Genomic DNA, 26,762 nt, shown 5'->3' on the forward strand with positions numbered 1-26,762 from the left:
GTAGTGGCTGCCAAGGCCAGATCTCTGAGATGCAAAGGGCAGGGTATTTTTCAACTGCTTAAAAGGAAGAAAGTAAGTTCCAGGAAGATGATGTCACCTGCCCGAGGTCATGGATCAAGGAAGTGGCACAGTGAGAACTCAGGAGGCCACCAGGTTCCCAAGCCTGGCTGGTCCTACTCCAGTCTCTTGTCCATTGGCCGCCTTCAGGAGACACAGGAGGCACCCAAGTCCCCAGTCTCTCCTCAGCACACTTGGGTACATGTAAGGATGGGAGTCAGGCAACTTTGCGCCAAACACCACAAATCAACAGGCAGGGTCTAAGAAAGTCCCACAGCAAGGGGGGGGGCATTATTGAGCAGGCAGACACACTGATGGGTCACATGTGGGGGCCTCAACAGATGGCAGAGAGAAGGTAACAGGGAGTCCTGGGAAAACCAGATTTGTACTTCCTCATGGGAACCGTCTCCCCATCCTGTGTTTTCCTGAGACCTACTTCCTGATGGCTTTTGGGGACATTAGAAGTCACACTAGTGACGGCATTATTTTTCACTTCCTGGGAAAGGGATTGTACCCGAGGGTGTCTGCTAATATTGACTTTTATTAACATGTTTTCTTCTTAGAGATTACACAGGTAGTTTGCTAACTCCCAGGCTGACAGTTCACTGAGTCAGTAAGCCAGGGAGAGGCCGATGACTCATGACAGGGAGCATTGTGGGAGTCACGTGGCTCTGAGATCCAGAACGGGGGTCTGCTCAGGACAGCTCTCCATCATGGGGCCCCTTCTACATTGTCCTAACTGCCTGGAGTATCCTTCCCCTTAGTTAAATGGAGAAGCTTTTAGAGAACACCCTGGGTCATTAACAAATTCAGAGCCACGCAGACCGATCACAGCAGAATGCTGGGTTCAGTCTCCGGGCTGGCTCCTCCCCAGAGTGGGTGCAGAAGCTTGGGTTAGGGAGCAACTTGAGCAAAGGCTTATGGGAGAGAAACACATCAACACAGTCCCTAGCTGTCCCTGGTTCATTCATTTGTAAATAAATTCATTTGCTAAAGTGACTATGAATTCCAAGAGAAAAATAAAATGTGGTTCTTGTCTCTGGGGACTTTACTATGCTCTCTCCTGGGAGACAGGCTAGGGTACAGTATGGGAATTTTGTTCTTGGCAAGGAAGGGCACGGCTAACTAATAACTTTTATCATAATATTCCTAGGGTTCCTGCTACATGCTAGGTTAATCCTCTCATCGCCCCCGTGGGTTAAAAGGGGAAACCGGTACAGAACGCTTATGGAATTTTCCAAAACACACAGATCAAATCTGATCTCAGGCAGCTTGCCCCAGAGCATCTGCTCCCGCCGGCTCAGCCGTACTTAGCTCATTTGGTCCTTGCAGGAATAAATGAGCAGTTGCACCAACAAGCCAAGCTCCATCTCCCCAGAGCGTTCTGCACCTCCCTAATCTCCTAGCTTCCTGTCCTGCGCACCCCTGGAACTCTTTCTGGCCTCCTGGTCACCTGGGTTTGGCCTTGGTAAGGAAATGCCCTGATAATGGTCCTTGCCTCTGGCTGTAGGCATGCTGTAGACACTATCAGGGGTCTCCAGGTTAAAGGCCATTTTGTTCCTGGCTCACTTTGCGAGCACACCATCTCTCAGAAGACCCGAGGTCCAGTGTCTTGGGTTCTGGTTTCCTCAGGAGTGAGGAGCAGTCAACATCCTTAGCTCCTGTTCTTAGCTCATGGGTGTCCAGATGGAGACAGGGCTTTTCAGAGCACATGGAACCAACTGTTCAGACTCTAAACCATCAGTTTAGACTCTCTCAGAGCCATTTTAATGAGCTCCTAACTGGCCTGCCCCCTGGTCTCTTCTCCCACTCCATCATCCTTTGTCAGAGGCAGGCAGTTCTACAGCCTTTCAGCTCCATGGTATATCTCATGCCTGCTATGTCTAATCATGGCGCGCCTGTGACAGAGCAAACAGGCTGCTAATTTTTGTGTCATCAGGTAAGAGGTTACTTCTTCCTGAAGCTCCCAGGTCCTTTTAGCACACAGTGGAAGCTCACAGGTGCCCACTTAGCTGCAAATTCTACTTCTGCCACAATAAGGACTGTGTAACCTGCTTCACCTCACTGTTTCTCATCTCTTGAGTGGGGAGAACAGGGTGAGGGGACAGGTGGAGACACTGAAGATGCCTGATGACCCAAAAGGCTCAGCTCTAGCGCCTTGCATGCCTTGGTGGGGGCAGGGAGAGAGGTAGCAGCTAGAGTTTGAGCTACCTCAAGCACGGAAACATCCTGGAGGAGAGGTAGAGGCCAAGCAGAAGCAGCTGAATCTCTGGTATGTCATCTGCTATCTCTGGTGGTCAGAGGAGCTAGTGTGATGATGTGGGGGTTGGGGGTGGGGTAGAGAGAAGGTGAAGAGAGGGAGGGAGCAGCTAGGTTCAGAGACATTTTGGTTGGGAGCTGTGAGGGTTACAGTCCTGGGAACCCCAAGGGGCAACTCCAGGGTTGAACTCTGTGATCTCTTCTAGAAAAGGTTTACCCTAGGGAGAAGCTGAGCCCAGACTGTCTTCAACATGGAGTTTAGAGACTCATTTTTCAGGAACAGGACCAACTCTAGGGTCCTGCTCCAACACGCTGACAGAAAGTGACCCAAATTCCCAGATCCTCAGTTGCTGCTGCCACGAAGTGGATGGCTTTGGTGAGGTCCTTTGCTAAAGGACTCGACAAGCACTGGCTGCTGTCTTCAGCTCACAGCTCACCGAGGCTTCTGTATTGTCACAGACTCGTGGCTAAAAGGCAATGTCTTCCTCAGAAGCCTCGAGGAGCTGGTGTGTCAAAGCTAGCAGTGTGAACTCAAACGGGAGAGCCTTGCTGTGAGATGGCGAGGAGAGGCAGGCAGGGCCACTTCTGCTCCCAAACAGGACCCAAGGCTTACAGGACCCATCAGGGAACCCAAAGGGCTCACCTGCTAGCCCATGGCCACAGCGGGGAGGGAGACTTGCTACTGCTAGGGACACCATTTGGGGGCAGTTTGGAAAAAAGATACCGTGAGTGTAAAGCCTGTGGTCAATTCTCTCTGCTCAGCTCTCTGCTCAGGTTTATCAAAACATTTCATCTTCCGTAATTTCCTTAAAAAAAAAAAAAAAAACCTGCAGGTCAAGCTGGCTCCCTGTTGAACTGGCTGCAGAGCCCCATCCTGAATAAGAGCTGTGGACTCCAGCTGGGGGACTAGGGCACCACTTTCCCTTGGTGATGGGCACAGAGCCAGGTTGTGGGGGGGGGTGGCTGCAGCTATCTCCTGTTCAGGTTCTGAACACCTCTCCACCCTCTTCATTTCTCAGTGTTCCTTCTCCTGCCTTTTAAAGATTCCATTTGATATTCATCTCTCAGCAGCGAATTTCACTGCCTTTTAGAAGTGGGTGGGCATAAATAATAGATTCATGATGGACTCAGCCTAAGGTTCTGGCTCTTTAATTAAGATAGTGATCTTTGGAAGCCAGTGTTTGCCTGGATTACTTCTGGGCCCTCCACTCACAGCCTGAATGGTCCCAGTCTGCTTAGCTGATGAAAAACCTGGAACCCAGGTTGCCTGGGAAGAAATATCACCCAGAAAACATGAAATTTAAGAGTGAGCAGAACTAAGTTCGAATCTCTGCCCTGCCTCTTGCTAGTTGTGTGAATTATGGCAAACACAGCTCTCATCTACAAAGTGAGAACTGGGAGTAATATTCTGCTGGCATTCATCCATGCATGGAATTGTGCAAAGAACCCGACGCATCTCACAGCAAGGGTTTAATGGACACTAATGATGACACTGTAGGAAAAACAATAGCATTTACCAAGTGTCCACTCAATGCACAGAGGCATTCAATAAATGAATGGTACACCCTTCTCAGAAAGGGATGGTTGCAGGGAGAGAAGCAAACTTTACCTGTTCCAGAAGACGGCCCCGGAGACCTTCTGCATCTCCCCCAGGGTGGCCAGAAGGAGCGAGGACTTGCCACAGCCCACCTGCCCCACAATCATGGTCAGCTGGCCTATGACAATGGAGGGCAGGAGATGAGATGGAAGCTGGTTGGAGTCTGTACAACTCTCACCCAGAAGTGCACTTAGCTCTGGGCCCTCAACCCCACCCTCCTCTCTCGGAAACCCTAAGAGGTTTCCTACTCCAGAGTTTTTCCTTCTGAAATTGACAAGTGTTCGCTGGCTTCCCAGGTCCTTCCTTTACTTCAGACATTCTCTGCTTTGCACCTCCTCCCCTGCAGTGCTCCCTGGTACTCCCTGTAGTCCTCCCAAAGTGCCAGCGTGGTTCCCACCTATGACCCCCTGCCATCAGCCTGACGGGAACACTGCTGTGTTTAGAACCTCCACTTCCATAATCCCCCTAGGACACTCAAGTCTGACACCTGTTAAGATATCACTGGCAACAGATGGGTTGACATCAAGGTGTCTTGACCTGATCTTGGCTATAGTCTGTTTCTGTTTAGAATTTAGATCTCAGAATGCCCAGGCAGACAGTAGAGAGCAGGTACTCAGCAAACATGGATTTGGCTTTTCCTCTCTCTTGGGACATGAGCACACATCTGGAAAGGTGAGGTGGGCCATACCTCGGGGGATACGGATGGTGATGTTGGACAGGGTGGGGATTCCATCAGGGGTCCAGGTGAAGAAGCCTCCAATGATCTTCATTGTCCATCCCCGCCATGGTGCAGAAGAGGAGAGAGAGGCAAGGCCATTTTCAGTGTGGTGTGACCCTGTCTCCCCTCCCCTATGAAGATCAATGAATATTAATTCTAATCCTTGGAGTGCTTCTGGCGGACAGTAGGGATTAAACCCTGTCTGAGGTACCCTTGGGGGAGTAAGGGGGCAATTCTTCTGCTGAGTGGGGTGGAAATGTGCTTTGCTTCAGGATTCCTCCAGGCAAGGAGGCCTCTGGATAGAGGACTCAGAACTCAGGTTCTTGGTCTTGAAGGTGTTAAGCTTCTCTTGGAAGATGGCGCTGAGGCTGGGAGTGTGGATACAAGGTTGAGGACTCACCTGGACACAGAAGTTGTCAGCATCTCCATCCATGCTGGGGGTCAGCCTCTGCAGTGGGCCCAAGAGGTCCCGAACCTCTTCCCGGGCTGGGCGCTTGCGGTTCACGACCTTGAGGGGCTGTGGATGGTTAGGAGGTGAGGACTTCTAGGCTGGGAAGACCCCTTCTGGGGGGAATGTGAAGGCCTGGTGCGGATGGGCTCATGCTTCAGGACTTAGATGAAACTTGGGAGTAATAGAGAGAGGCTGGGCACTTACCACTGCCTGGTACTTGCCCGCTTGGCCTTGGGGTGCGGGCTCTCGGGGGGCACATTGTTCCTCACGGATCTCTGCACTGGACAGGAACTCACTCAGCTTTTGCACGCTGCAGAGGAAGCAAAGAGATTCCCGTTACCCCTAGGGGCAGAGGAAGGCAGAGAAGGAGGCCTGAGCTGAGAAAACAGCTCTCAATGGGTGTTTGGTCCTAAGTGTGTCCTACCAAAGCCATGTGGCAGGGGGTGCTCAGTGGGCAGCGCCATAGGACTAGGTTACGAATGTTACCAGGACTTTAAAAAATATGTATTCACTTATTTTGTATAGTAGGGTCTGGGAGATCCATGTGCTACAAACAGCTTTAAGGAGTGATTTCTCCTACCATGTGGGTCTTGGGGATTGAACTTATGTCACCAGGCTTGGCAGCAAGCATCTTTTTCCACTATGTAATCTTGACACCTCTCCACCCTTTGCCCTACTTTCTTTTTTGTAATGTTTTGTTTCTAGGCAGGGTTTCATGTAGCTCAGGTTAGTCTCAAACTTAGTAGTATAGCTATGGACAGCTTCGAATTCCTTACCCTCCTGCTTCTGTTTCCCACGTTTTAGAGTTACAGGCGTGCATACCATACCCAAGCGCTTAGGTATGTATGTATGTATATATATATATATATATATATATATATATATATATATATGTATATCAATATATATCTATATCAATATATATATCAACATACACACACACACACACACACACACACACACACACACACACACATCACATCACATCACATCAGTGATGGACATTGAAATCCAGGCTTTGCCTATACCAGGCAAGCATACTACCTTGAGTTATGCTCTACAGCCCCTAAGACATTTTTTTTTTTTTAAAGTTTGACCAGTAATCTGGAGTAGTCTGGATTGGAAGTACCTTTGTTTGCTTTGGGTTTATTGACTGTTAAAGATGGTTAGTTGTTGATAAGGGTGGTTGATGCTGGGTTTTACTAGTTAAACTAGTTAAGGTTGGCTATGTTAAGATCACATGGGTTAAGAGCAGTTATTCACAATGGCTACCGCCTGGGGAGCAGGAACTATAGGCCAGACATTGTGCTAACTGCTGTATAAGCATTATAGAGTCTTTTCCCATAACAGCTGCTCAAAAAAGGCCCGGAGCACAGGGAGGTATGTCCTGTGATGGACAGCCCTTGGAATGTCCTCCCTAGGGCCCTTCTCTTACCTCACTAGGGCCTTCACAGTGGACCGAACCACACTGGACAGCAGGAACAGCGGTGTGACCAGGATGTGGAAGAGAGAGAGAGAGGCAAAGGCCACAGAGGGCGAGAAGTCTGACTCTTTGAAGAAGCTGACATGGCCCACAAAGGTCTGTGGAGAAAACACAGGTGGACAGGGTGACCTAGGGTATGAGTCCCCTTCCCCTCCCACATCCAAAGCCCAAGGCTCTGGAAAGGAAGTCTGAGAGCCGATCAGGACTGTGAGGAAACTTTCAGTTAGAGACAGCCATCTTCCTCAGTCACCCCATGGAAATGACCCCAGAAAACTTAGGACTCATGCTAGGGGTGGGGCTGCTCCCTTCTGGTTCCACCCCTCTGTGCCAGGAAGAAGCAGGGAGGAGTCCTGGGGTTGGATCTGCCCTTGTTCCACTTAGAATTCCGGGTGCTAGTTTCCCTCGTCCTCAGTCTGGCGGCAATGTAAAAATAGTTGCTACAGCATTGCCTCCCTGGGTCTGTCCCTGGCTACCTGACTGGTCCTGACTGGCTCTGTAGCACAGTTCCCAGAGCCCAGGCCAGGAATCGGCTCAATAAATCACACGGAAAGTGAGTTCCCAAGCATGCCCTGGCAGCCTTGCACTCCACGCTGCTCAGGGATGCCGGCCTCGGGGGACATAACAATATCTTTTAAAAAGAGCCTCAGTCTTGGAGCAGACACAGAGGGGAGACTGGGGGTGAGGGGGACTCCAGGGATCCCCAGGCCTTGCTGTAGGGCATGGGATCTGCCTCCACAGCTAGGCTCGTGTACAGCTTTGCTCAGAGGCACATCATGTCTGTCCAAGGTACAGGAGCTGTGCGTGGCATGTTCCTAAAGCTAAAAAAGCAGGTTATACAACTGTGTCTGCGACACGGTCCTATTTCTGTAGAAGTGACATATCATCTGCTTTTAAAAGGATGGAAAGAAACACCCTGTAGATGCTGAGTGGGGTGTGGGGCTTTTGACTCTTCTTCCCGATGGTCCCATCAATTTCCACAACAGATGGGTGCCATCCTTGTGTTAACAAGTAGATAGCCACTTTAAAATCCCATAGACAATATACTGACCCCTTCTCTTCTTTTCTCTTCTCCTCCTACTTTTTTTTTGAGACAGGGTCTTATGTAGCCCAGGCTGGCCTTGAACTTACTATGTAGCCAAAAGTGACTCTGACCTGACACTCCTGCCAAGTGCTTGGAGTACAGAATGTGCCACCAAGCCCAGTTTGCAGAGCTCAGGGCTTTGTGCGTACTACCCATCCATTCTACTGACTGAGCCTCATCCCCTGTCCCAAGAGCTGTTTTTAAGAGAAGGTTTTATTTCTCTAAGTACATTCCTTATCCCCCAGGACCTGAGACAGTGCCCCATCTGTGTGGAGCGTGGAGGGGGTACACCTGCGTTCACCCTCACACCTGGACACAGCTTTTGAGATCCTCCTGCGAGAGGGTGGAACCTGGATGTGTCTCCACCTGTCCCCTCCCCGGCCCTGTGCAGAGGAGAACAGTCCACTTACGATGAGGACGGCAGCAATGGGGATGGCTGTGTTCATGAAGACTGTGAAGGAAGCACAAGGTGAGGTTAGGGGAGGAAGGAGAACAAGGCCATGACGGCCAGGGTAGCACATCTGAGTGGAGGCCCAGCTTGCTGGGTGCATCAGCAGACAGGGCATCTGCAGTTCCGTCTCATGCTTCCCTGGGGCTTCCTGTTCCTCTTACTCCTTCCCTTGCTCCTGTCTTACGAAGAGGCAGTGAAGGAAATCCCATGGTAGGATTGGCACACAGCTGCAGGGCTGAGCTGTAAGCAGCTTTTGTCTCAGGGGCCCCACCGGCTGCTCCTTCCTGTAGTTCGAGCCCCTGGTTGTCCCTGTGCAGTGCAGAAGCTTTCTAGTCTGCTATGGCTCTTGGGAGGGAGTCCAAACTCTTTCAGACTGAGAGTTGGAGACTGAGGGCACAAATGGGGGGTCTTCCTTAGATCTAGGGCTTAGACTCCATGCTCAGGTTGGCTATCTGCTATCTGGAGTAGAGACCCCTTCCTCATTCTCTCAGTGGCTGGTGAGGTAGCTTAGTGGATAGCTGACAGCCTGAATTCAGTCCCTGAACCCACAAGGTAGACAGAATGGATCCCCACCATTTGGCCTTTCACCCCCACATGTATGCCATGGTGTGTGTGTACATGTGTGCACATACACAAATTTACTAACTCAACTCAAAGTGTGGCCTCAGGCTCCCATCCACCCTTCTCTCATTCCTCCAGGCAAACCTGGGGAGGGGAGTGGGGGAGCCTGGTTCTGCAATCACCCAGATTAAAGCCCAAAGACCAGGAGGCAGGGGGCTGTAGCCAAGTCCAAGAGCTTAGCTACTGTACATGGTCCTGTCTGCTAAACAGCATAGTCTTTGGAACTTTGAAGTTTAGATGCTGCCAAGCTGTGCCCTTACTGCAAGAAGCCTGCAGCAGCTAGTTCCCACAGAGATGCTGGGAGCTGTGGCCACTGCTTCAGAGAATCCCAACCTGGTGGAAGGGCACGTGTGGTCCTTGCACTCAAGGGCTTCTCCTCAGAAGATGGAGACAAGTATTGTTCTCCCAGCCACTGATGGGAAGACAGAGAACAAGTTCCAGGGGGGAGTTGTCAAGTAGGCAGGAACAGCATCTCTGTCTTTTCTGGGGGAATTTCTAATCTGTTTGTTTGGTTTGGTTTTTCAAGACAGGGTTTCTATGTGTAACACTGGCTGTCCTCGAATTAGCTCTGTAGACCAGGCTGGCCTCGAACTCACAGAGGTTAATCTGCCTCTGCCTCCTGAGTCAAATTTCTAATCTGAAAAGAGAGACAGCAATACCCTGCTGTTATGACTGAAGCCCCCAGGCAGTGAAAGTCTTTCCGTGAGACTCTAGGCATTTGATCAATACCAGTACTAACTATGGCCATGTTTCAACTTCCCTTCCTGACAGTGTGCCCGTATGATGGCACCACACTGCTAAATTATGGTTATTTCCGGGGTAGAATTATTGCTAGTTACACCCATGGTACTGAGGGTCTGGGATAGGACAAAGCATAGCCACACCTGTCTGGGGAAAACACACCTGTCAGGCCTGCACCCTTGCTTGTCGTCAGCCACGTAGCCCCACACCCAAAATAGCATCACTCTGGCCTCCAGAGCCAAGGTACCCTCAGGACCCAGGCATCTCTTCTGCCCGTCTCTAGTCCATCAAGATAAGACTAATGAGAAGGACCTGGTGGTGGGAGCCTCTGTGCCTTACCGTTCCAGCCCTGCCCGAATCCAAGGGCCCTCCATCCTCACTGCAGCAGGGGCTGCAATTTAGATCAGGGGTTGATATAACTCACAGAAAAAGCAATCTAGATCTGCGTATCCAGAGTGACAGAGTAGTTCCGACCTTCTGACCCTGTATTCCACATCCTGGCCGTTCATCCTGAATAATCACTCAAGAGAAAGGAAAGCTATCATACCAGCAAGATGGTGCAACCTCACCTTCATCACCGTAAAACACAACTCAACTATAGCAGCAAACCACCCAGAATGAGGCAGGCTGGAAACTTCCAAACGTGGGTGGGCACCTTAGCAAGTGACGGTAAGTACCTCTGGGGGACACTTGGCAGGCAGAAAGTGTGTGATAATTGATATTTCATTCTGATCCATGTTTCCCCTGGTCATGATTTTTAAAAATATGTATATTTTTCTGTTTTATTGTCTTTATTTTTAGAGATGCCTGGACTCCTTTGAGGAATGAGACAAGCTATAAATAAATTAAAAATGAAGATGCAGCAGTGTGGAGCCTGCGTGTGACAGAATTAATTTCTGTGCTGTGCTGGCTGATGCAGGAGAGGATTGCGAATGCAATTCTCCAGTTCTCTCTCCCCTGCCTGGAAGGATGACCATTGCAATCCCCTGTGGTGTGGGAGCTGGGGGAGGGGCATCACCAGCTGCTGTACTGCAAAGGCCTCTCAGAAAATCAGCCCATCACCCTGGGAGGGATGTGGCCACCTTGGGGGTGTCAGTGATGCATACAAGGGGGCTGGGGCTGGGACTCTGTCCTTCTCTGAGTGTGGGGACAACTAGAGGGAGGGGAATAGGCAAGTGGACAGGCGACTGTTGTGGGGTGAAGACCTGAGGCCCCATTTTCCTGGGCTACACACAGCCCTGCAGGGTTCCACAGTGGTAGAAGAGGTGGGACATACAATGGAGGATAGATTTCTCTCTAACTCTGGTACAGAGCGAGTGATTCCCTTTGATCCATTAGAAAGCAAAAGAATGAAAACAAAACACAGAGACTGAAGAACATGATAGCTCTCAAATTTTAGGTGTGAGAAGCATGGACTTGTGGGCTGAGTGACATCATATGAAGGAGGAGACAGAACAGTCGGTGTATGTCCTGGTTTGCTTTTATGGTTCACTTGACACTAAGTTACCCCAGAAGATAGAGTCTCTCCTGAAGAACTGCTGATCAGAAGGGCTGTGGCCTTATCTGTGAGACTGCCTTCCCTGATGTTTTGTAGGAGAGGGCCCAGCCCACTGTGGGCGGCACCATCCATAGGCAGATGTGCCTAGCTGAGCAGGAACAGACAGTGCTCCCCCTATGGTTCCTGCTTCAAGCTCTTGCTGGAGTTCCTGCCCTGCCTTTGCTGTGATGAACTGCGACCTGGAAGTGTAAGCAGAGTATAGCTTTCCCCAACCCCAATTTTGCTTGTGTGTGTGTGTTTGTGTTTGTGTTTGTGTGTGTGTGTGTGTGTGTGTGTGTGTGTGTGTGTGCATGTGTGTGGTTTTTGACTGAGACAGGGTCTCGTATTTCAGGTTGACTTTGAGTTCATTGTGTAACTAAAGATGACTTCAAACTCTCGAACTTTCTATCTCTATATCCGGAGTACAAGGATTGCGGGTGTATGCCACTACACCTAGCTTGTTAGGGTAAAATTAACCTCCTGTGTCCAGGCCTTCCAAGCCACTATAAAAGTGACGCCTGTCTGCAATGGTACAGGGATAAGGATATTATAAAAAGACCCGTCAGGAGCTGCTCATTCCATTCAACAATTATTTTTTAGCACCTTTCCCCACTGCAATCTTTGTCCCCTGCCAAATGTTATATTAGCCTTCCCCACTCCCACTGCAAAGAAGACAGCCCACCCAAGTCAAAGCAGACCCATTCATGGGCTCCCCTGGCTTTGTTCAAGGAATGCTGCTTGGCCTTGTGGGCACCAGCCTGACACCGTAATACCAGAAGCTTTTCATTTCCTAAGTTACCATAAATATTTCAGGAGGCATGAGCCAGGGAGGCACAGCGGCCATTTGTGCACTGGTTAACTCCAGCTTTGCATCCTGTGGAGGGAGGCCAGAGGGTGGGCACTCAGCCTGGTCCTAGCTGCAAGCTGTGCTGGGAGGAAGGGAAATGTGTTTTGAAGTGAGTGGGGCTATTTTCCATCCCATCTGATTGTCAGCAAAGTCAGCAGAGTGGAGAGGAGAGCAGGGGCCTGGTACCAGTTGCTGGAGGCTACAGAAGCAGAACGTGTCAGGAGGCTCCTGCAGAACTGACTTCTGTTCCAGGGCTAAGGACTCTCCTTACTCCTCAACTAACCCCCCTGCCAAACCAGGTCAGGGTACACATAAGTGACCCTCAGCGGCTGCCCTGATTGGCAGAAGGAAGGACAGGTAATGAAGGAGATGAGCTGGGAAAAAGGAGGGGACCAGGAGCTGGGTGTGGGGTGCACACCTGGAATCTGAGCACTGAGAAGATGGAATCAGAGCTCAAGGCTACTCTCAGCTACATTGCAAGTTCCAGGCCAGTTGTAAGAAATGGTCTCAAAAAGACAAAGATACAAACAAAGACAAACCGAAAGTCTTCAGCTTCCACTGAGGAGCCCTGAGAAAAACAGGATAATAAGACAGGCAGTGCGTGGAGTGTGGACAGCCACTGTGCTGTGCCCTGCAGACACATGTGTCCCCAAGCCTCACATATGGCTGAGTTGATTCTCTGGCCTTTTGATTTTCAAGCCACAACCTGAGACTGTCACATTGCCTGTCTGGACCCCAGACGGGCACAGAGTGTTGACAGAAATGGCAATCACATCTTTAGTCTACCTAAGCCCCTTCCATGGCTCCCTGCCCCAGGAGTAAACCCAGCAGCCTGACCCATGACACAGAGTTTTGTCTGAGTTGGTCTCCTACTGAAGGAAGCATGACTGAGATGTAACCTACCACTGTTTTTTGCTACCTCAAGGCCTTTCTGCCTGGATATTTTTTCCTCACCTGGGTAACTTACGGTTATCCTAGCGGAACCACTACAGGTCACCTCCAGAAAGCACTCTGACACCTATCACCCCTAGGACTAGGTTGGGTGCAAATCATAACTTTTATGTGCAACCAGAATGTCTCCTTCAGTTCTTGTCAATCACTGCACTGTTTCATGGTGGGCTTTCCCAATAACTACAAACAACATCTGGCTAGGACCAGTGTGTCTTTTCATCCAGTGCCAAACACAGGGCCTGACACATTGGAAATAGTTGGTAAGTAAGACAGTCCATAAGCGCTTGAAGGAAACGAAGCCACAGGGTCAGGCGAATAACGCAAAAGACAGGGGCATCTGGGACTGACCTCGTGGCTCTAGCATGTGCACTGTCACTGCTGTTAGTCATTGCCAATGTCCCCTAGGACTGTGTGGACCATGCCCACCCCTTCCTCATGCTCAGGGCTTCAGTAAAGTTTGGCAGAGAGAGAGCTCTGCCATGGGCCTGCAGATGGACTGGTGGCACTTTGGCTGGCTGACTCTCACTCCTCTGCAAATGGTTACATGTGGACTTCCCCTGCCTTTTCATCCCTCCCTTATGAGTTGCCAGGGAAGGACACCAGATATCTTGGTGACCCTGTCAGTGAAACCATCACAAGATGTCAGAAGGAATCATGTCTGCCACATAGCCTGTCTGCAGGGTATGCATACAACCAGACTGGAAACCCATCCAGCATCCCCAGGACAGGCCCCATCTGGAGACAGAACACTAGGGCTCTTTCACGTTGCCAGGACTCCATGGCTGGCGCCAAGGGTGAGAACATGAGATTGCCATTAGCTCAGCCTAATGACCTGTACCTTGATCCCTGGAAACAGAAGCCCGGGAGTCCAGGGAGAGGACAGCGAGAACCCACTTGAAGCACGAAGCACGTGTCTGCAGCTAGGAGATACCTCTACCCGACCACTCCCTCTCGGAAGAGACACCCCAGCAAGGGCAAATATGCCACACAAACAGTGCTGGCTTTCTGCATTCTGCTGAAGGACAGGAGAGCTGCCCTGGGCTGTACTTTTATGTCCACTGGGTGGGTAGTCTCCCACCGCCCTCCTGTCTTCACTGTTTCCAATCATTGAGACTGATATGCATGCATGCATGCGTGTGTGTGTGTGTGTGTGTGTGTGTGTGTGTGTGTGTATGTGTGTGTGTATGGTGTCGCTTCTTGAGAGGCATCCACTGTTTACTTTTTGTTTGTTTGAGACAGGCCTCTCCGTGGGACCTAGGCTTGCTGACTAAGCCAGGCTGGCTAGCCAGTCCACTTCGGGGAACGGCCTCTTTACGTCTCCCCAGAGCTGGGCTCGAAGCGCAGGCCCCACTTGCTGTTTGGGATATGCGTGCTGGGAATCAGGCTCAGGCCCTCATGTTCCTTCACTAACACTCCATTTCCCCAGCCTCACGGCTGACTTTTAAAAGCTTCTGCATGAGGGACAAACTCGCCCTAGCTGTCTTTTGTGTCTGGCTTACTTTTCTAGCACTCTCGTGCAGTTTGGGGACTACGGCTCACAATAACTTCTTATATATTTTCTGAATGACTAAAGAGTACCTCTGAAGAGCTTAACAGGGGCAACAGCAAGGAGGTGGGTACATTAGTGACCTGGTTTGATGTACGCACATTCTGAACACATAAATGCATATTACATTCTGAGCACATATTGGACCCTCAACTGTATCTCATAAATACGTATGATTATCTTATGTCAATCAAAGTTTGCACAAAAAAATGCTTAAAGGGATGAAAATGCTATCGGCTCTGATTTAATTATCGTGCACTGTATGCACACATGAATTATCATATAGTAGTTTATACATAAGTACAATTAGAATAATAACAACATTGCCTTCTTAATTCTCCTTCCAGGGACCAGCCTGTGTTACCCTGCTTGTCCCTTTAGGCCTGGTGGATAGGTACAGGGTTCTGGGCAGCTCCTGCTTGGCTCCAGAGACCCTTTCTCTTCTGAGTCTTTTCTTGAATCCTACTGACCCTGGGTCCCAAAGCCTAGGCTGATCTCCCAAGATCCTGAGGGAATAAGTATCACCTGTCAGATGGGCTTCAGAGGGCCAGGCAGGAACGTAGAGACCTGGAAGTTGCATACTCACAAAACAGGTTGCCCCTTTACCCTGGGAAGTAAATACACACTTCCCAGAAACAGAGCAGCTGGCACCTGCCTTCAGTTGCATGTACTGGGGCTGTCTTTACTTTGATACTCACTATGCCTGGAATTTTGGGGACCCAGACCTCGAGTTCCTTGCTGTTTTTCTTCCTCCTCTCTATGTCAGCCATGGGGAATCTGCCTCACTATCTGAGCTAGGGTGTCTCCTAGCTATGGGGAGAAGCTCCCTCCACCAATCTTGTTCCTCAGTATCTGTTTCTTTATCCCTCATCAGGCTGTACTCAGGGTAGAGATAAAGTAATACACCAGCTTGAGGCTGGGCAGGCAGGCAGAGTGGCTGAAGACAAGGCAGAAGGGGGCCTGGCTCTGGGACACTGGCTCCTCTAGGTGTCTTTTCTAATACCCCCATATCATGGAAAATGAAGGGAAGGAACTTGGCTGTGACCATGGCTCTATTCTGAGACAACTGGGTCTTATGCCTTCCTATGTGAACACACGTATGCCACTTATGGTAGATGACCTAGCCACCACTGACTGGACCAGGCTCTGTCTGAGGTATCAGATACCATAATATAGCCAGTCCTGGTGGGGGTGGGGAGCTGTGACTACCCATGGTGCTCAGGGTCAAGTTTTCCTTGTGATGAGCACAAATACCAGAACACATAGATGACCTGGGCTAACATTTCTACTCTCCACGAACCTTATAAAGAGTTTATCTAGGAGACATTCCCATCATGTCCTCCATTACAGCCCCCCAACTCACCACCCCAGGGCACCCTGACAAGAAACACTTTTACCAGAGTGTGATGGTTCAAGCCTGCAATCCCAGCATTCAGGAGGCTGAAGCAGGAGGATTCTGTGAGTTAAAGGCCCACCCTGGGCTATACAGTGAGTTCTAGGTCAGACTGTACTAAAGAGTAAAAACCCTGGTCAAAAGCCCAGCCCCAACCCACAAAGAGAACGAAGACATTTCCTTTGGAGGCAGTGGTCAGTACTGACCGTCTCTCTGAGTTTCTTCACCGTCTCCTACTCCTGTTGCAGCCTGTTCAAGACTGTCTCCACAGAAAACACAGCCTCATGATGCACCACAGTGTCCCAACCCTTCACTCCACGGAGCTCCCTGGCATTCTGGAAACAACATGTGGAGACTCCATAGGGTCTACTATGAGTGGCACTGCTGACTCTGCAGGCGCCTCTGAAACACACGCCCTCCCCTCTCCCATGAGCCTCAGTTTCCCATGTGTAAAACAGGTGCCCATATTGCAGGAAACATTTTCTGTTGACCTTTCTTATTAAATCCTATATGATTTTCACAATATGGCCTCTAAATCACAAAGTCTCTCTTCAGCTCCATTAATTTGATTAAGCTGTACATTGAACTACATTGTTTCTTCCTTCCTTGATTCCTTCCTTCCTTCCTTCCTTCCTTCCTTCCTTCCTTCCTTCCTTCTCTTTACTCCCTCCCCCTCCCCCTTTTTCTCGTGGGCAGAGCCGTTCTTACCAAAATGACTGTTAACTTGGACAGGTCAGGGAAGTAAACTGAGCCTGCCAGTGGCTGCTTGTCTACATCCCAATAATACCTTGGGAAATCAGCCATCATGGGGTAGGTCCATGGAGGAATGAATTAGCATCAGCTGCGAATCAGACTTGGACCAGAGCCTTACGGTCATCTGACCTTCATGCACCCTCCTCTGGCCAGGGGAATGTACACAGAGTCAACTTCAATAACTAAAACTATAACTTCTAGAATGTTCTTTTTTGTTTTCTTTCCCTGATAATCTCCTTATGAAGCCTTGTTGCTTTTGGATCTTAAAACAAAACAAAACAACAAAACAAAACAACCCTCCCTAGTTATATCGAACATGCTAACTTTATTAGCTTTTGAGTGACTTATTATTTCAAGGTATTAAGAGAAAAATTACTTTAATTCGTTGTTTATTGTTGTTTGTTTTATTTGAGACAGGATTTCAAAAAGCTTAGGCCTCAGACTCACTGCGTAGCTGAGGATGGCTTTGAACTCATGATCTTCCTGCCTCTACCTGCCGAATTCTGAGTGGTTACAGGTGTGTATCACCACACCTGGTTCTCTTAATGGACTTTGTTGTTTTGTATTTGTGTATGGTGTGTGCGTCCATGTTTGTGTGCATGTGTGTATGTGTGCATGTATGGTGTGTATGGTGTGTGGGTGTGTGCGCATGCACATGAGTGTATATATATATGTGTGTGTGTTTGGTGTGAATATGTGTATATATGTGTGTATGTATGGTGTGTACGTGTCTATGTGTGTGCATGCATGGTGTGCGTGGGCATGGTGTGCACATGTTGGTGCTGGTGCACACATCCCGTGTGCAGAGTAGAGGTCACAGGACAGTCTCTAGTGTCAGTTTTCAGCTTCTACCTTGTTCCTGACAGGGTCTCTTGCTGTCTGCCCCTGCATATGGCGTCTAGCAGGCTCATGAGTGCAGGGATTCTCTGGTCTCCGCCTCTCAATCAACACAGGAGCACTGCAGTTACAGACATATGCGATTGCTTGGCTCTTTGTGGGTCCTGGTAACTCAAACTCAGGTCTGCACTCTGGCACAGTGGCCACTTCACCCCCTGGGCCGTCTCCACAGCCCTCTCTTATGGTTTTGAGCCAGACGGTTCTCTCTTTGATGGTGAATTTTCTCTTGTGGATTTTAACTTCTTTGTTACTAGTTATCTCAGTGTTCAACCAGTTCTTCGCACTTGATGCATGTGTATCTCTACACATACGAACTACAGGGTTTTATGCAGGGGAAAAGGTTAGCTTGGGCTTCTGGTCTGTACAGATATCTCTGCATATCCCAGGGAGATGACACCTTGCCTGGAGCAGTGACAGGTCCTTCTGACCCTGAAAAATTTTCATGTTTGGAGGAAGCAGAAAATCCTTGCTACTCTTCCTATTCATATGAGGGCTCATCTTTCCTTCTTACTGGTGTGTATTAAGAGCTAGCACAGAGCCTCGCACACAGCAGGCTCTCAGGACACATTTGCACAAGTGAATTACGAATACTGATTTCTGGGCTAGCAAGATGGCTCTTGAAGAGGATCTGCACTTGAAGAAGATCCCAATTCAGTTTCTACTAGCCACATTAGGCAGGCCACAGCTGCCTGTAACTCCAGCTCCGGGGAGATCCACATCACTGGTACCCAAAGGCACCTGTACTCACGTGTGCATTCCCACACATACACATACTTAGAAACAGTAAAATGGGATACTTTTAAAAGAACACTGATCTCTGGGACTCTGACAACATAGTAAAGGGGCTTCTGGGTTCTGTAACCTGCCCATAACCCATGACAGACACCCCAGGCTTGCAGGCAGGAGCACTCACTGGAGATGGAGGTGTAGACGGCGAAGGCCCTGAGGCTGGTCATTTCCTTCTTTCGTGTCATCTCCACCCTCGAGCAGAAGATGTTCTCCCACGCATACAGCTTGAGCAGCTTGATGCCCCGGAGCATCTCATTGGTCTGCTTCAGCCTCTCATTGGAATATTCCTGGGGGCAGGAGAGGTGGTAGTAGTGTATTCAGAGTTAGAGGGGAGACACTTGTGGCCCTAGCTCGGCTGAGGAGAAGGCACTGACTCCATGTCCTCACCCTTTGCCTAGCTCCTGTCATCACAAGTATCTTCCTGGCCAGACTGTTAAGTTCATTTCATAGAGACTGAGGCCTGGACTGTGAGTGTGGGGAGGACTAAGAGTGTGGGGAGGACTGAGTGTAGTGAGAGAGATGTGCATGTGGGGATGACTTGAGTATGGGAAGGACTAAGTCTGGGGATGACTGTGTGGAGGAGGACCGTGAGTGTGGGGAGGGAGGACTGTAAGAGTAGGGATGACTGTGAGTCTAGGGAGGATTATGAGTATGGGAGGAGGCTACTAAGGGGAGGACCAAGGAAGCAGAGATGGGGAATGGCAGAGATGGAACGTGCAGATCCTAGGACACTCACCAGGGTGCTCCGCTGTGCCTGGGAGAGCTTGGTGGCCACAAAGTACTGTACAGGAGCCAGCAGAATGATGACAGCTGCTCCGATCAAGGCGCTGACCCCAAGGATGTAGTAGAGGAGGATCACGCCCACAATGATCTAGAGAAGGTGACAGGGGGATGAGCGCTCTGCTCCAGGGCTGCCTTGCCAGAGGGCATCAGCAGTACCCTACCTTCAGCTCCTCAGTGCCCGAGTTTTCAAAATGCCTTGGGGATGGAGTAGGGCACAGAAGCAGGTGTGGGAGAGCAGTATGTGGGCACACATGCAGCCGAGGCTCTGGGCTGCTACCAAGGCCCTTTACCAAAGCTACTTAAAGGACTGACTTTCATGCTGAGTCTCCTTTTCTGAGGCGGGTCTGAGACTACACCACTTACTCTATTTCTCATTTGCCGAGACTGACATCTCACTAGAAATAAGCTACCTAGGAATGAAGGGGCAAAACTGTGGCGTCCATGCCAGGCAGAACTGCAGGCACAGAGAAGGTGCTGTGCATTCATGGCCTGGTAGCTCGCTCTACCTACCTACCTACCCACCCACACACCCACTCATCCATCTACTATCTATTTGTCTATTCATCCATCCACACATCATCCATCCATCCACCCATCTACCCACCCACTCATCTACCCACCCATATACTTATCCATCCATCCATCCATCCATCCATCCACCCACTCATCCACTCACCCATCCACCTATCCATCCATCCACCCATTCATCTATCCACCTATCTGTCCATCTGTCTTCTAGAGTCTCATATATCCCTTGAACTGGTTGTGTAGCTGAAGACAGCCTTGAAGTTCTGATCCTCTGGCCTCTGTCTGCAACACTAGAACTACAGTACGCTAGGCAAGCACTCTACAACTGAACTATATCCCTGCCCACCACTATCCCCTTTTGTGTTAAGGGGGATTGAACTCAGGGCCTCTCACACACTAGGCAAATGCTCTATCATTGACCTATATCATCCAGGCATGCTCTCCTGGTACCCTTCCACTTGGCCCACTTAAAAAAATATTGTTTTTTGAGATAAGGTCTCACTAAGTTATATGTGTAGGCATCAGGTGCTGAATCACTCTTTAACCCAGGCTAGCCTTCACTTGTAATCCTCTTGGCTCAGGCCCCCAAGTAGCTTGGACTACAGGTCTAGTTTCTGTTGTGGTTTTGAAACAGAGTCTTGTGGCATAGCCCAGGTTTAGCCAGAACTTGAGAGTGCCCTGCTCAGTTCCACAAGTGCTGGGATTATGGTGTAAACCATCATACCTGAGTCTGGTGTCTTTCAATTTTTATAGAGCCTGGCAGGCTTTCTTTGAAATGAGAACCCATTCTGTTTCTAGCTTTATGTAAATGACTGATTACTTATGATTATTCTTGAGCAATGCAAATCTCTCTTGCTAGTCCCTAAAGCTCCTGGATGATACTTTTCCAAGCTGTTGTCAAAGACAAGCACCTTCAACAGTATGGCTTACTCTGGAAGAACACACATGCTAAGTTGAAAGAAGAGAGAAAATAAAGTCTGTCCAGCTTGGTCCTGCATTCTGCCAGCCTTGTGCTAATTTGGCATGAGGCTCCCCGCCTCAGTTTATGGATAGAGAAGGCAGGACTCTACACTTTCTGTTAATCACAGAAAGTCTTCATTAGCCGATAACTGAGAGACTATGGGATGGCCCCAATCACCACGGTGCCCCCCTGCCTGTTTAACTGGCAGTAAAAGCTGGCACAGTGGGCAGGGGGCCATGTTAAGAGATGAACCTCCTATTTGACAGCCCCGCCAGCTACCTTCCTGGGAGTCCTGCCAGGCACCACCCTTCATTCTTACATGAGTTGTGCTCTCGTGAAGGCAGCCAGGGTGTCCTTCAGCCGTTGTGGCTGCCCGAGACTCTAAGAGTCTGTAAGAGCACCCCGAATCTAAGAGTACCCCAGATCATTTGTAGGGCCCTTCAGCTGCACCTTCACCTATTCCAGGGTCTCACTTTTCAGCTCAGCTGTTCTGAAACTTGAGGCAACCCTCAGCCTTTCAAGTGCTGAGAACTCAAGTCTACACAAGTGTAGTCTTCCAAAATGCTACTTTTAAAAATGTGTGTGATTAAAAAAAATAAAGATTGCAAACTAAGAAGAGTGGATTTCAACAGCATATGTACGCTGGGTCACCAGGCTGGCCCCAGAACCCCAACCAGGTGAGGTTTCCTTGAGGAACCCCAACCAGGTGAGGTTTTCCATGAGGCTAAGATTATATCATTGTGTGTCTTTGTATGTGAGGTGGGGTGGGCTGGGGCTCGGGTGGCTAGGAACTCACCTAGTGCTCAGGCATGCTAAGCTGAGCTACATCCCAGCCCTCATAGTAGGAATTCACACTAGTAATTTTTGTATACTGGTCAATTTTGTAAGCATGAAGGCACAGTCTCTGATGTATTAAAAATGAATATCAATCAGGCTTGATGCCATGAATTAACAGTCTTAGACACTTGCAGGAGGCTGAGTCAGGAAAGGACAAGAACTCAGGACCTTGGGGCTAGCCTGAGCAAAAGAACAAGACCGCATTTCAAACAATTTCAACATTACGACCTTGAACTCACTCCAAAGCTAAGGATGACCCTGAGGTTCTGATCCTCCTGCCTCCACAACCATCCCTGGTTTACTTGGTACTGGTGATGAATCCAGGTATCATACACACTGAGCAATAGTGACACAGTTTTGCTACATTCCAAATCCCTACAATACAGCTTTCGGTATTTACAAAACTGCTCTTTGTATGACTATCCTACCAGTCATTTAAAGTTGGCTACACTTTTCAATGTCCTGATGATAGTGCCTCTCTGATCACTGAGAGATGTGCAGGTGGCCTGTAATGTGCGAGACACTGAGGAAACCGTAGGACACTACATGGATAGACCCGGGATGATGGAAGACACAGGTGAACACACGATGGACACAGGTAGCTTCTGGTTTTGTGTCCTACTGGCTCCCCCCAACACCCTTCCCCAACAGGAAGTTCCCCCAGCACAAATCTGATACCTGTACTGGCATAGCCCAGAGGTTTGGGCATAAGAAGAAAAACCACATGAGCTGGTTTGTGTCGATGGCCACCAGGTTGCAGATCTGCCCAGCAGTCATCTCCCCCATCGACAGGTTGGAAGTAGACAAGTGCATGATCTTATTGTAAATCTTGGTCTAGGAATGAGAACAGAAAGCTTCACCTCTGTCATCATTGTCATCTCTATCACCACCTCACACCTGGAAGGGGCTGGATGTAGGCTTCTCTGACATCCCTACAGAGCCCTGGAGCAGCTCTGTAAGGGGCTCTGTCATTCTAGAGTCACAATGATCTACACCATGGAGAATAAGCCAAGAGGCAGGAAGCCAAGGCCAAAGCAGCAGGCTACTTCCCCAGCAATCGTGACCTTTCCCTCAGGGACAAGACATAATTAGCTCCTAAATCTTAAATGCGGGTCTTCATATCTACTTGTGTTCTTGATTTACTGGGGACCAGGGCAGAGCACATTAAAGACACATAAAAATGAAGAATCGAGGAACAGCCTGTTTTAGTGTGTCACTTCCACCCTGGGGCCAAGTCACTGAGCCTTGGAACAAAGCAAGGGGTCAGCCTCCGCAGACCTGAAGTGAGATCCAGTCACGAGGAGGGTCAGTCGGCCCACACCATCCTTAGAAATGCAGCCACTCTGAAAATCTCCACGGGGCGACATGGAGGGTAATGGCTGCCTGTGGGCTTGAACCTGAAAGCTTCATGTGCCTGTTGTTGGCACCTTCCAGAAAGATTGTATTTTCAGCTACATGCTCTGGAACAAGGAAGAATTCTGTCTTGTCTTACATGGCCACGGGGTGCCTGCTCTTGGACACAATTGCTCTGCACTTCAGCTGCAAAGCCTTTAATCCGTCCTCGTGTTAAGCTCAGCTTGCTTTTGTTTGTGGGTCAGGTTTTCTGAGAGCGTGGGTGTCTTCTGTGTCTTTTCTGAGGTTTCTATACAGCAGGGGGAACGCTGGAAATAATGGTGACATTTTTGGACAAATTTATACACTTTCTATGGACTTCCTGGCTACGTGAAATTAAGCCTTAGAGGCTAACTAACCAGCAACTTTCACTGAAATACAGGCATGAGTGACCTGTTACATAAAGCAACACGTACATATATGTGATGGCGGTGTGTGTGCGTGTGCACACACTCGCACGCGCTCGTATGTGTGTAGGTATATGTATAATTTAAGAACTTTGCTTGGTAACTTACAGGTTTTCATCTGTGAGGGCACATTTTCTGTAGGTAACTTTCTGGAAATCTTTTAAAGGAAAGCGGTCTTTTAGGTCCACTTCGTTTTTTTTATAATGCATGCTATCATTTCCTTCTTGTGGCATATGAATTAATCTCTCTGGTTAATGTAAAAGATTCAGTTTGATTTAAAAAAAAACTACAGGCTGATATATTAAAAACCCATTTGGGGACTCTTTTAGCATAATTGGAAAATACTGGGCTGCTGTGTAATTTATGACACACACATAGGAAGCAGATCTGATGACAAGACTACCCAACCACAAAATTGGTTATGGCGGCAGAAGCTTGCCTGTCGTTGGGGGGGCTTGGAGACAACACTGGGGTTCACATAGAGTTTGGTTCTTCTTAGCTCTGCGTCTCCCTGATGAGGAACCTGGGAGGGTCTTGGTTTATCAGGGGTATAATCACCCTTCCCACCTGCTGATGTCCGTGAGCAGATTCTGTTTTCTCCACGGAAACCCACTGAAGCTGGACAGCATCATTTGCACATCCACATCATTCATACAGGCTATCAGGAGGACCAGAGCTGAGTCTGGTGCAGCCCCAGTTCAAGCTGGACCTTCCTCTTCTCTTTATCTCCTTCCCGGCATCACCTCTGAATAGCTTGCACAGGGTCAGCCCATGCTCCTGACACCACAGAATATTTTTTGTAAAGAACTGTCTATAGGGAAATAATGCCCAACATCTAATCTTTCTACAGAATAGTTTTGATGGATGAGGCAGCTTTGGAACTTTGTACAGCTTTGTAAAAATCATCAGGGATGGCAGAATAGGCTTCACCCTCCTCATTGCACAAGGGGAATGACAATCTGGGGACATGGGGTCTCAGACGAGTGTGTAGCTGCCGCACCTCCCAGGATTGGTGTAAACACTGACAAGCTTCTATGCCATATGATCTGTTCCTATTCAGGGTTCTCCATGCAAGCCTCAAGCTCAAGTCCTCATGGAAGTGCTGGGGCATGGGATGGCTCTCATCCATCCCAAGGGGCTTGCCATCCTCCACAGGGCTCTAAGTCCTTTCTGGCTTTGATCATCCTGCCAATCAATTCTCCAAAGCCTAGCTCTATATGTCATGAATCTCTCATCAGGGACCACAGATTTAAGAGCTTAAATGGACCTTAGATGTTTTGCTGATCCGTTATGTTGCTACGTTTGCATTGCTACACCCTAACAGACTATCTGCTAGGCCTCCAGAATTAGAGATGGATTCTGGGGCCACAGTGTGTGCTCAGCAGAAGAGAACTCTGCAATTGACTGGTGATGCCTGTCACTTTCAAGAATAAGGAGGAACCGAGCGCTGAGCGGCTGACATCTTGTGTCAGTCTGGTCCAAGGCAGAACCCTTGCTTCTAAGTCCCAACCCCAGCCCCAAGATACTTCCCACTTTCCACCACAACCAATGGTTAGTTCTAAATATGGGGAAGAGCACCAAAAATAAACTCACAGCAGAATTCTCCTGAGCTACAGGGAGAGTAAGGCTGGCTTGCTTTGACCATGAAAAAGAGTTATGACCCCAGTACCTGGATTGCTCCTCTCAAGTTAATCCCAGTTTCAATGGCGACGTAGTACGAGGCTTGCAGGAACGTCCTTTGTAGCAGGAGGGCAAGGAACAGAAGCACAGCCAAGACATAGGCGTTGCCAAGGAACTCTTGGGATGAGACAAAGTAAACCCCAAGAAACTGTGTCTGTGGGACAGAGAAGACCAGCGGTGGCTGTTACTCCCAGAAGAGTGACTCATGTCATGATGTTACAGCTGGATCACTACCTCTGTGCTTGCAAAGCCTGCGTGATTCTTTGTAAATAAAAACCAGGAACGAGAGAGAGCTGGGAGCTGGGATCAGTTGGTAGAGTACGTGCTGTGCAGGCATGAGGATCTTAGTTCAATCCCTGGCACCCACATAAGAAAGCTGAGTGTAGCAGTATGTGATCCCAGCGCTGGGGAGATAGGTGGGGAGAGTCCCTAGGGGTACCTGGCCAGCAGCTGAATCAGTGAGCTCTATGTTCAGTGTGAAATCCTCTCTCAAAAAATAAGATGGAGTTGGTAGATGGATCAACACACACACACACACACACACACACACACACACACACACACACACACACACACTCCTAGACTGATAAATCCAACCAAAGTCTGCCTCTATTTCCATCATCTTCCCGCTTGAGGGACCAGAACAAGGTTCAGTCCTAACCCCAGGCACACATGACTCTCAGCCTCTCTTCCTCCATGCCCCTGGGAATTTACTCTGAATGGAACACGAATAAATAGAGCAGATCATGGAGGAGCCCAAACAGAGCAGCTACGGCAAAAGGCACGGTGCGTTCTCTGCCTCAGAAAGGAACCAACAATCTGCTGAGCAGTGACTTCTGGGCTGGGGGAGGGGAGGGACCTGGTGTGGACTGTGGGAAAGATGGGAAGGAAGTACTCACAACAGCTGAGGAGGACACAGGGCAGCCCTAGCCCCTTGGGCTCCCAGGGCCTCCTTTTAAGTTTAAGTCACTTTGCACTCCAGAAAGACCCCAGATAATAATCAGAGGAAAATATTCTGCCTTTGTGCTAAAGATCTCAGGAAGCATTGGCCTGCCTGTTTCCAAATTCAGCATCACTGGCTCCCAGGAAGACTTTGAACTAGATGAGCTGCCACCCTCTAGCACGACCACACCAATCTTCCCATGAAGACAGGGCTCTCACCTTCCTGACACTGCCCCAACAGGAAACATTTGGAAGGATGTGGGAGGTGCCACAGGGCAGACAGTGATGGGAACAAACTGAGAAGAAACCCAAGAGCATGACCTTGGTGGTGACCAGGCCGACTCGGGAAGGGCTCTCATGAATCTTTTCTGAGAATCAAGAGTTCCTGCATCTTAGCTTAGGGACCAAGGCTGGGCGAGACCTTACACTCTAGAGCAAATGCTCAACCTTCCAAATGCTTCAACCTTTTAATACGTTGGGGGGACCCTATCATAAAATTGTTCCATTGTTATTCCAGAGCTGTAATTTTGCTACAGTTATGAATTGTAATGCAAGTATCTGATATACAGGATAATTTGACTTGCAACCTCAAAGGGGCCTCGGCCCACATGTTGAGAACCGGAGCCCTAGAGTATCACAGGTCAGCCTTCACAGCTCATGGAGCTGCCTGGCCCTGTCCACAGCTACTTCTCCAACGCTCCACAGGGCAGACATCTCTTGATTGCAGGCAGCAAGAAATAGGCACAGGGAGCCAATGAGAGGTGCCCTAAGGAAGGCCCTGCTGGGGTCCAGAGCTGTTGAGTCATGTGACACTTGCCAAATCACCAAAGGGGGAGGGTGGAAGTCTGTGGGGGTAGGGAAGGGCTAGAGGTAGCAGTATCCCACCTGGCACCGAGTGAGTAAGCTATCATCTGGGTCTCTGCTTTACACATGAGCAAACAGTTTCATCGTGGCCAAGTGGCTAGCCCAAGGTTGTGTGCTAATTAGAGAATGTGAACTCAGACTTTCATGATGCTAAAACACTACCCCGGACCCACTGTCCAGATTTCATTTGACCCTG

At 49.2% G+C, this 26,762-nt stretch overlaps 1 protein-coding gene across 7 annotated transcripts in view; it reads right to left on the bottom strand.

Moving 5' to 3' along the window:
• Abcc8 (ATP binding cassette subfamily C member 8) overlaps nt 1–26,762 on the bottom strand; it is a 74,878-nt gene that overhangs the window by 26,661 nt on the left and 21,455 nt on the right. For 4 of the 7 annotated variants that reach the window (XR_013110529.1, XM_034516558.2, XM_076934503.1 and 1 more), the window contains exons 7-16: nt 24,750–24,914; nt 21,960–22,115; nt 18,909–19,043; nt 18,297–18,459; nt 8,057–8,097; nt 6,518–6,663; nt 5,287–5,392; nt 5,032–5,148; nt 4,602–4,677; nt 3,926–4,031 (exon numbers count right to left, since the gene is read on the bottom strand). Coding sequence is in view for 5 of the 7 variants with exons in the window: in XM_034516558.2 (XP_034372449.1) it covers nt 3,926–4,031; nt 4,602–4,677; nt 5,032–5,148; nt 5,287–5,392; nt 6,518–6,663; nt 8,057–8,097; nt 18,297–18,459; nt 18,909–19,043; nt 21,960–22,115; nt 24,750–24,914 (1,211 nt within the window). In the remaining 2 variants the exon portion in view is untranslated. Of the gene's footprint in view, nt 1–3,040; nt 3,125–3,925; nt 4,032–4,601; nt 4,678–5,031; nt 5,149–5,286; nt 5,393–6,517; nt 6,664–8,056; nt 8,098–15,962; nt 16,069–18,296; nt 18,460–18,908; nt 19,044–21,959; nt 22,116–23,647; nt 23,736–24,749; nt 24,915–26,762 lie in introns of those variants that run through there. The other 3 variants (XM_076934509.1, XM_076934521.1, XM_076934517.1) reach the window with 3 other exon arrangements.

The sequence above is a fragment of the Arvicanthis niloticus genome, chromosome 1 (assembly GCF_011762505.2).
Source record: "Arvicanthis niloticus isolate mArvNil1 chromosome 1, mArvNil1.pat.X, whole genome shotgun sequence".
NCBI classification, from domain to species: Eukaryota; Metazoa; Chordata; class Mammalia; order Rodentia; family Muridae; genus Arvicanthis; species Arvicanthis niloticus.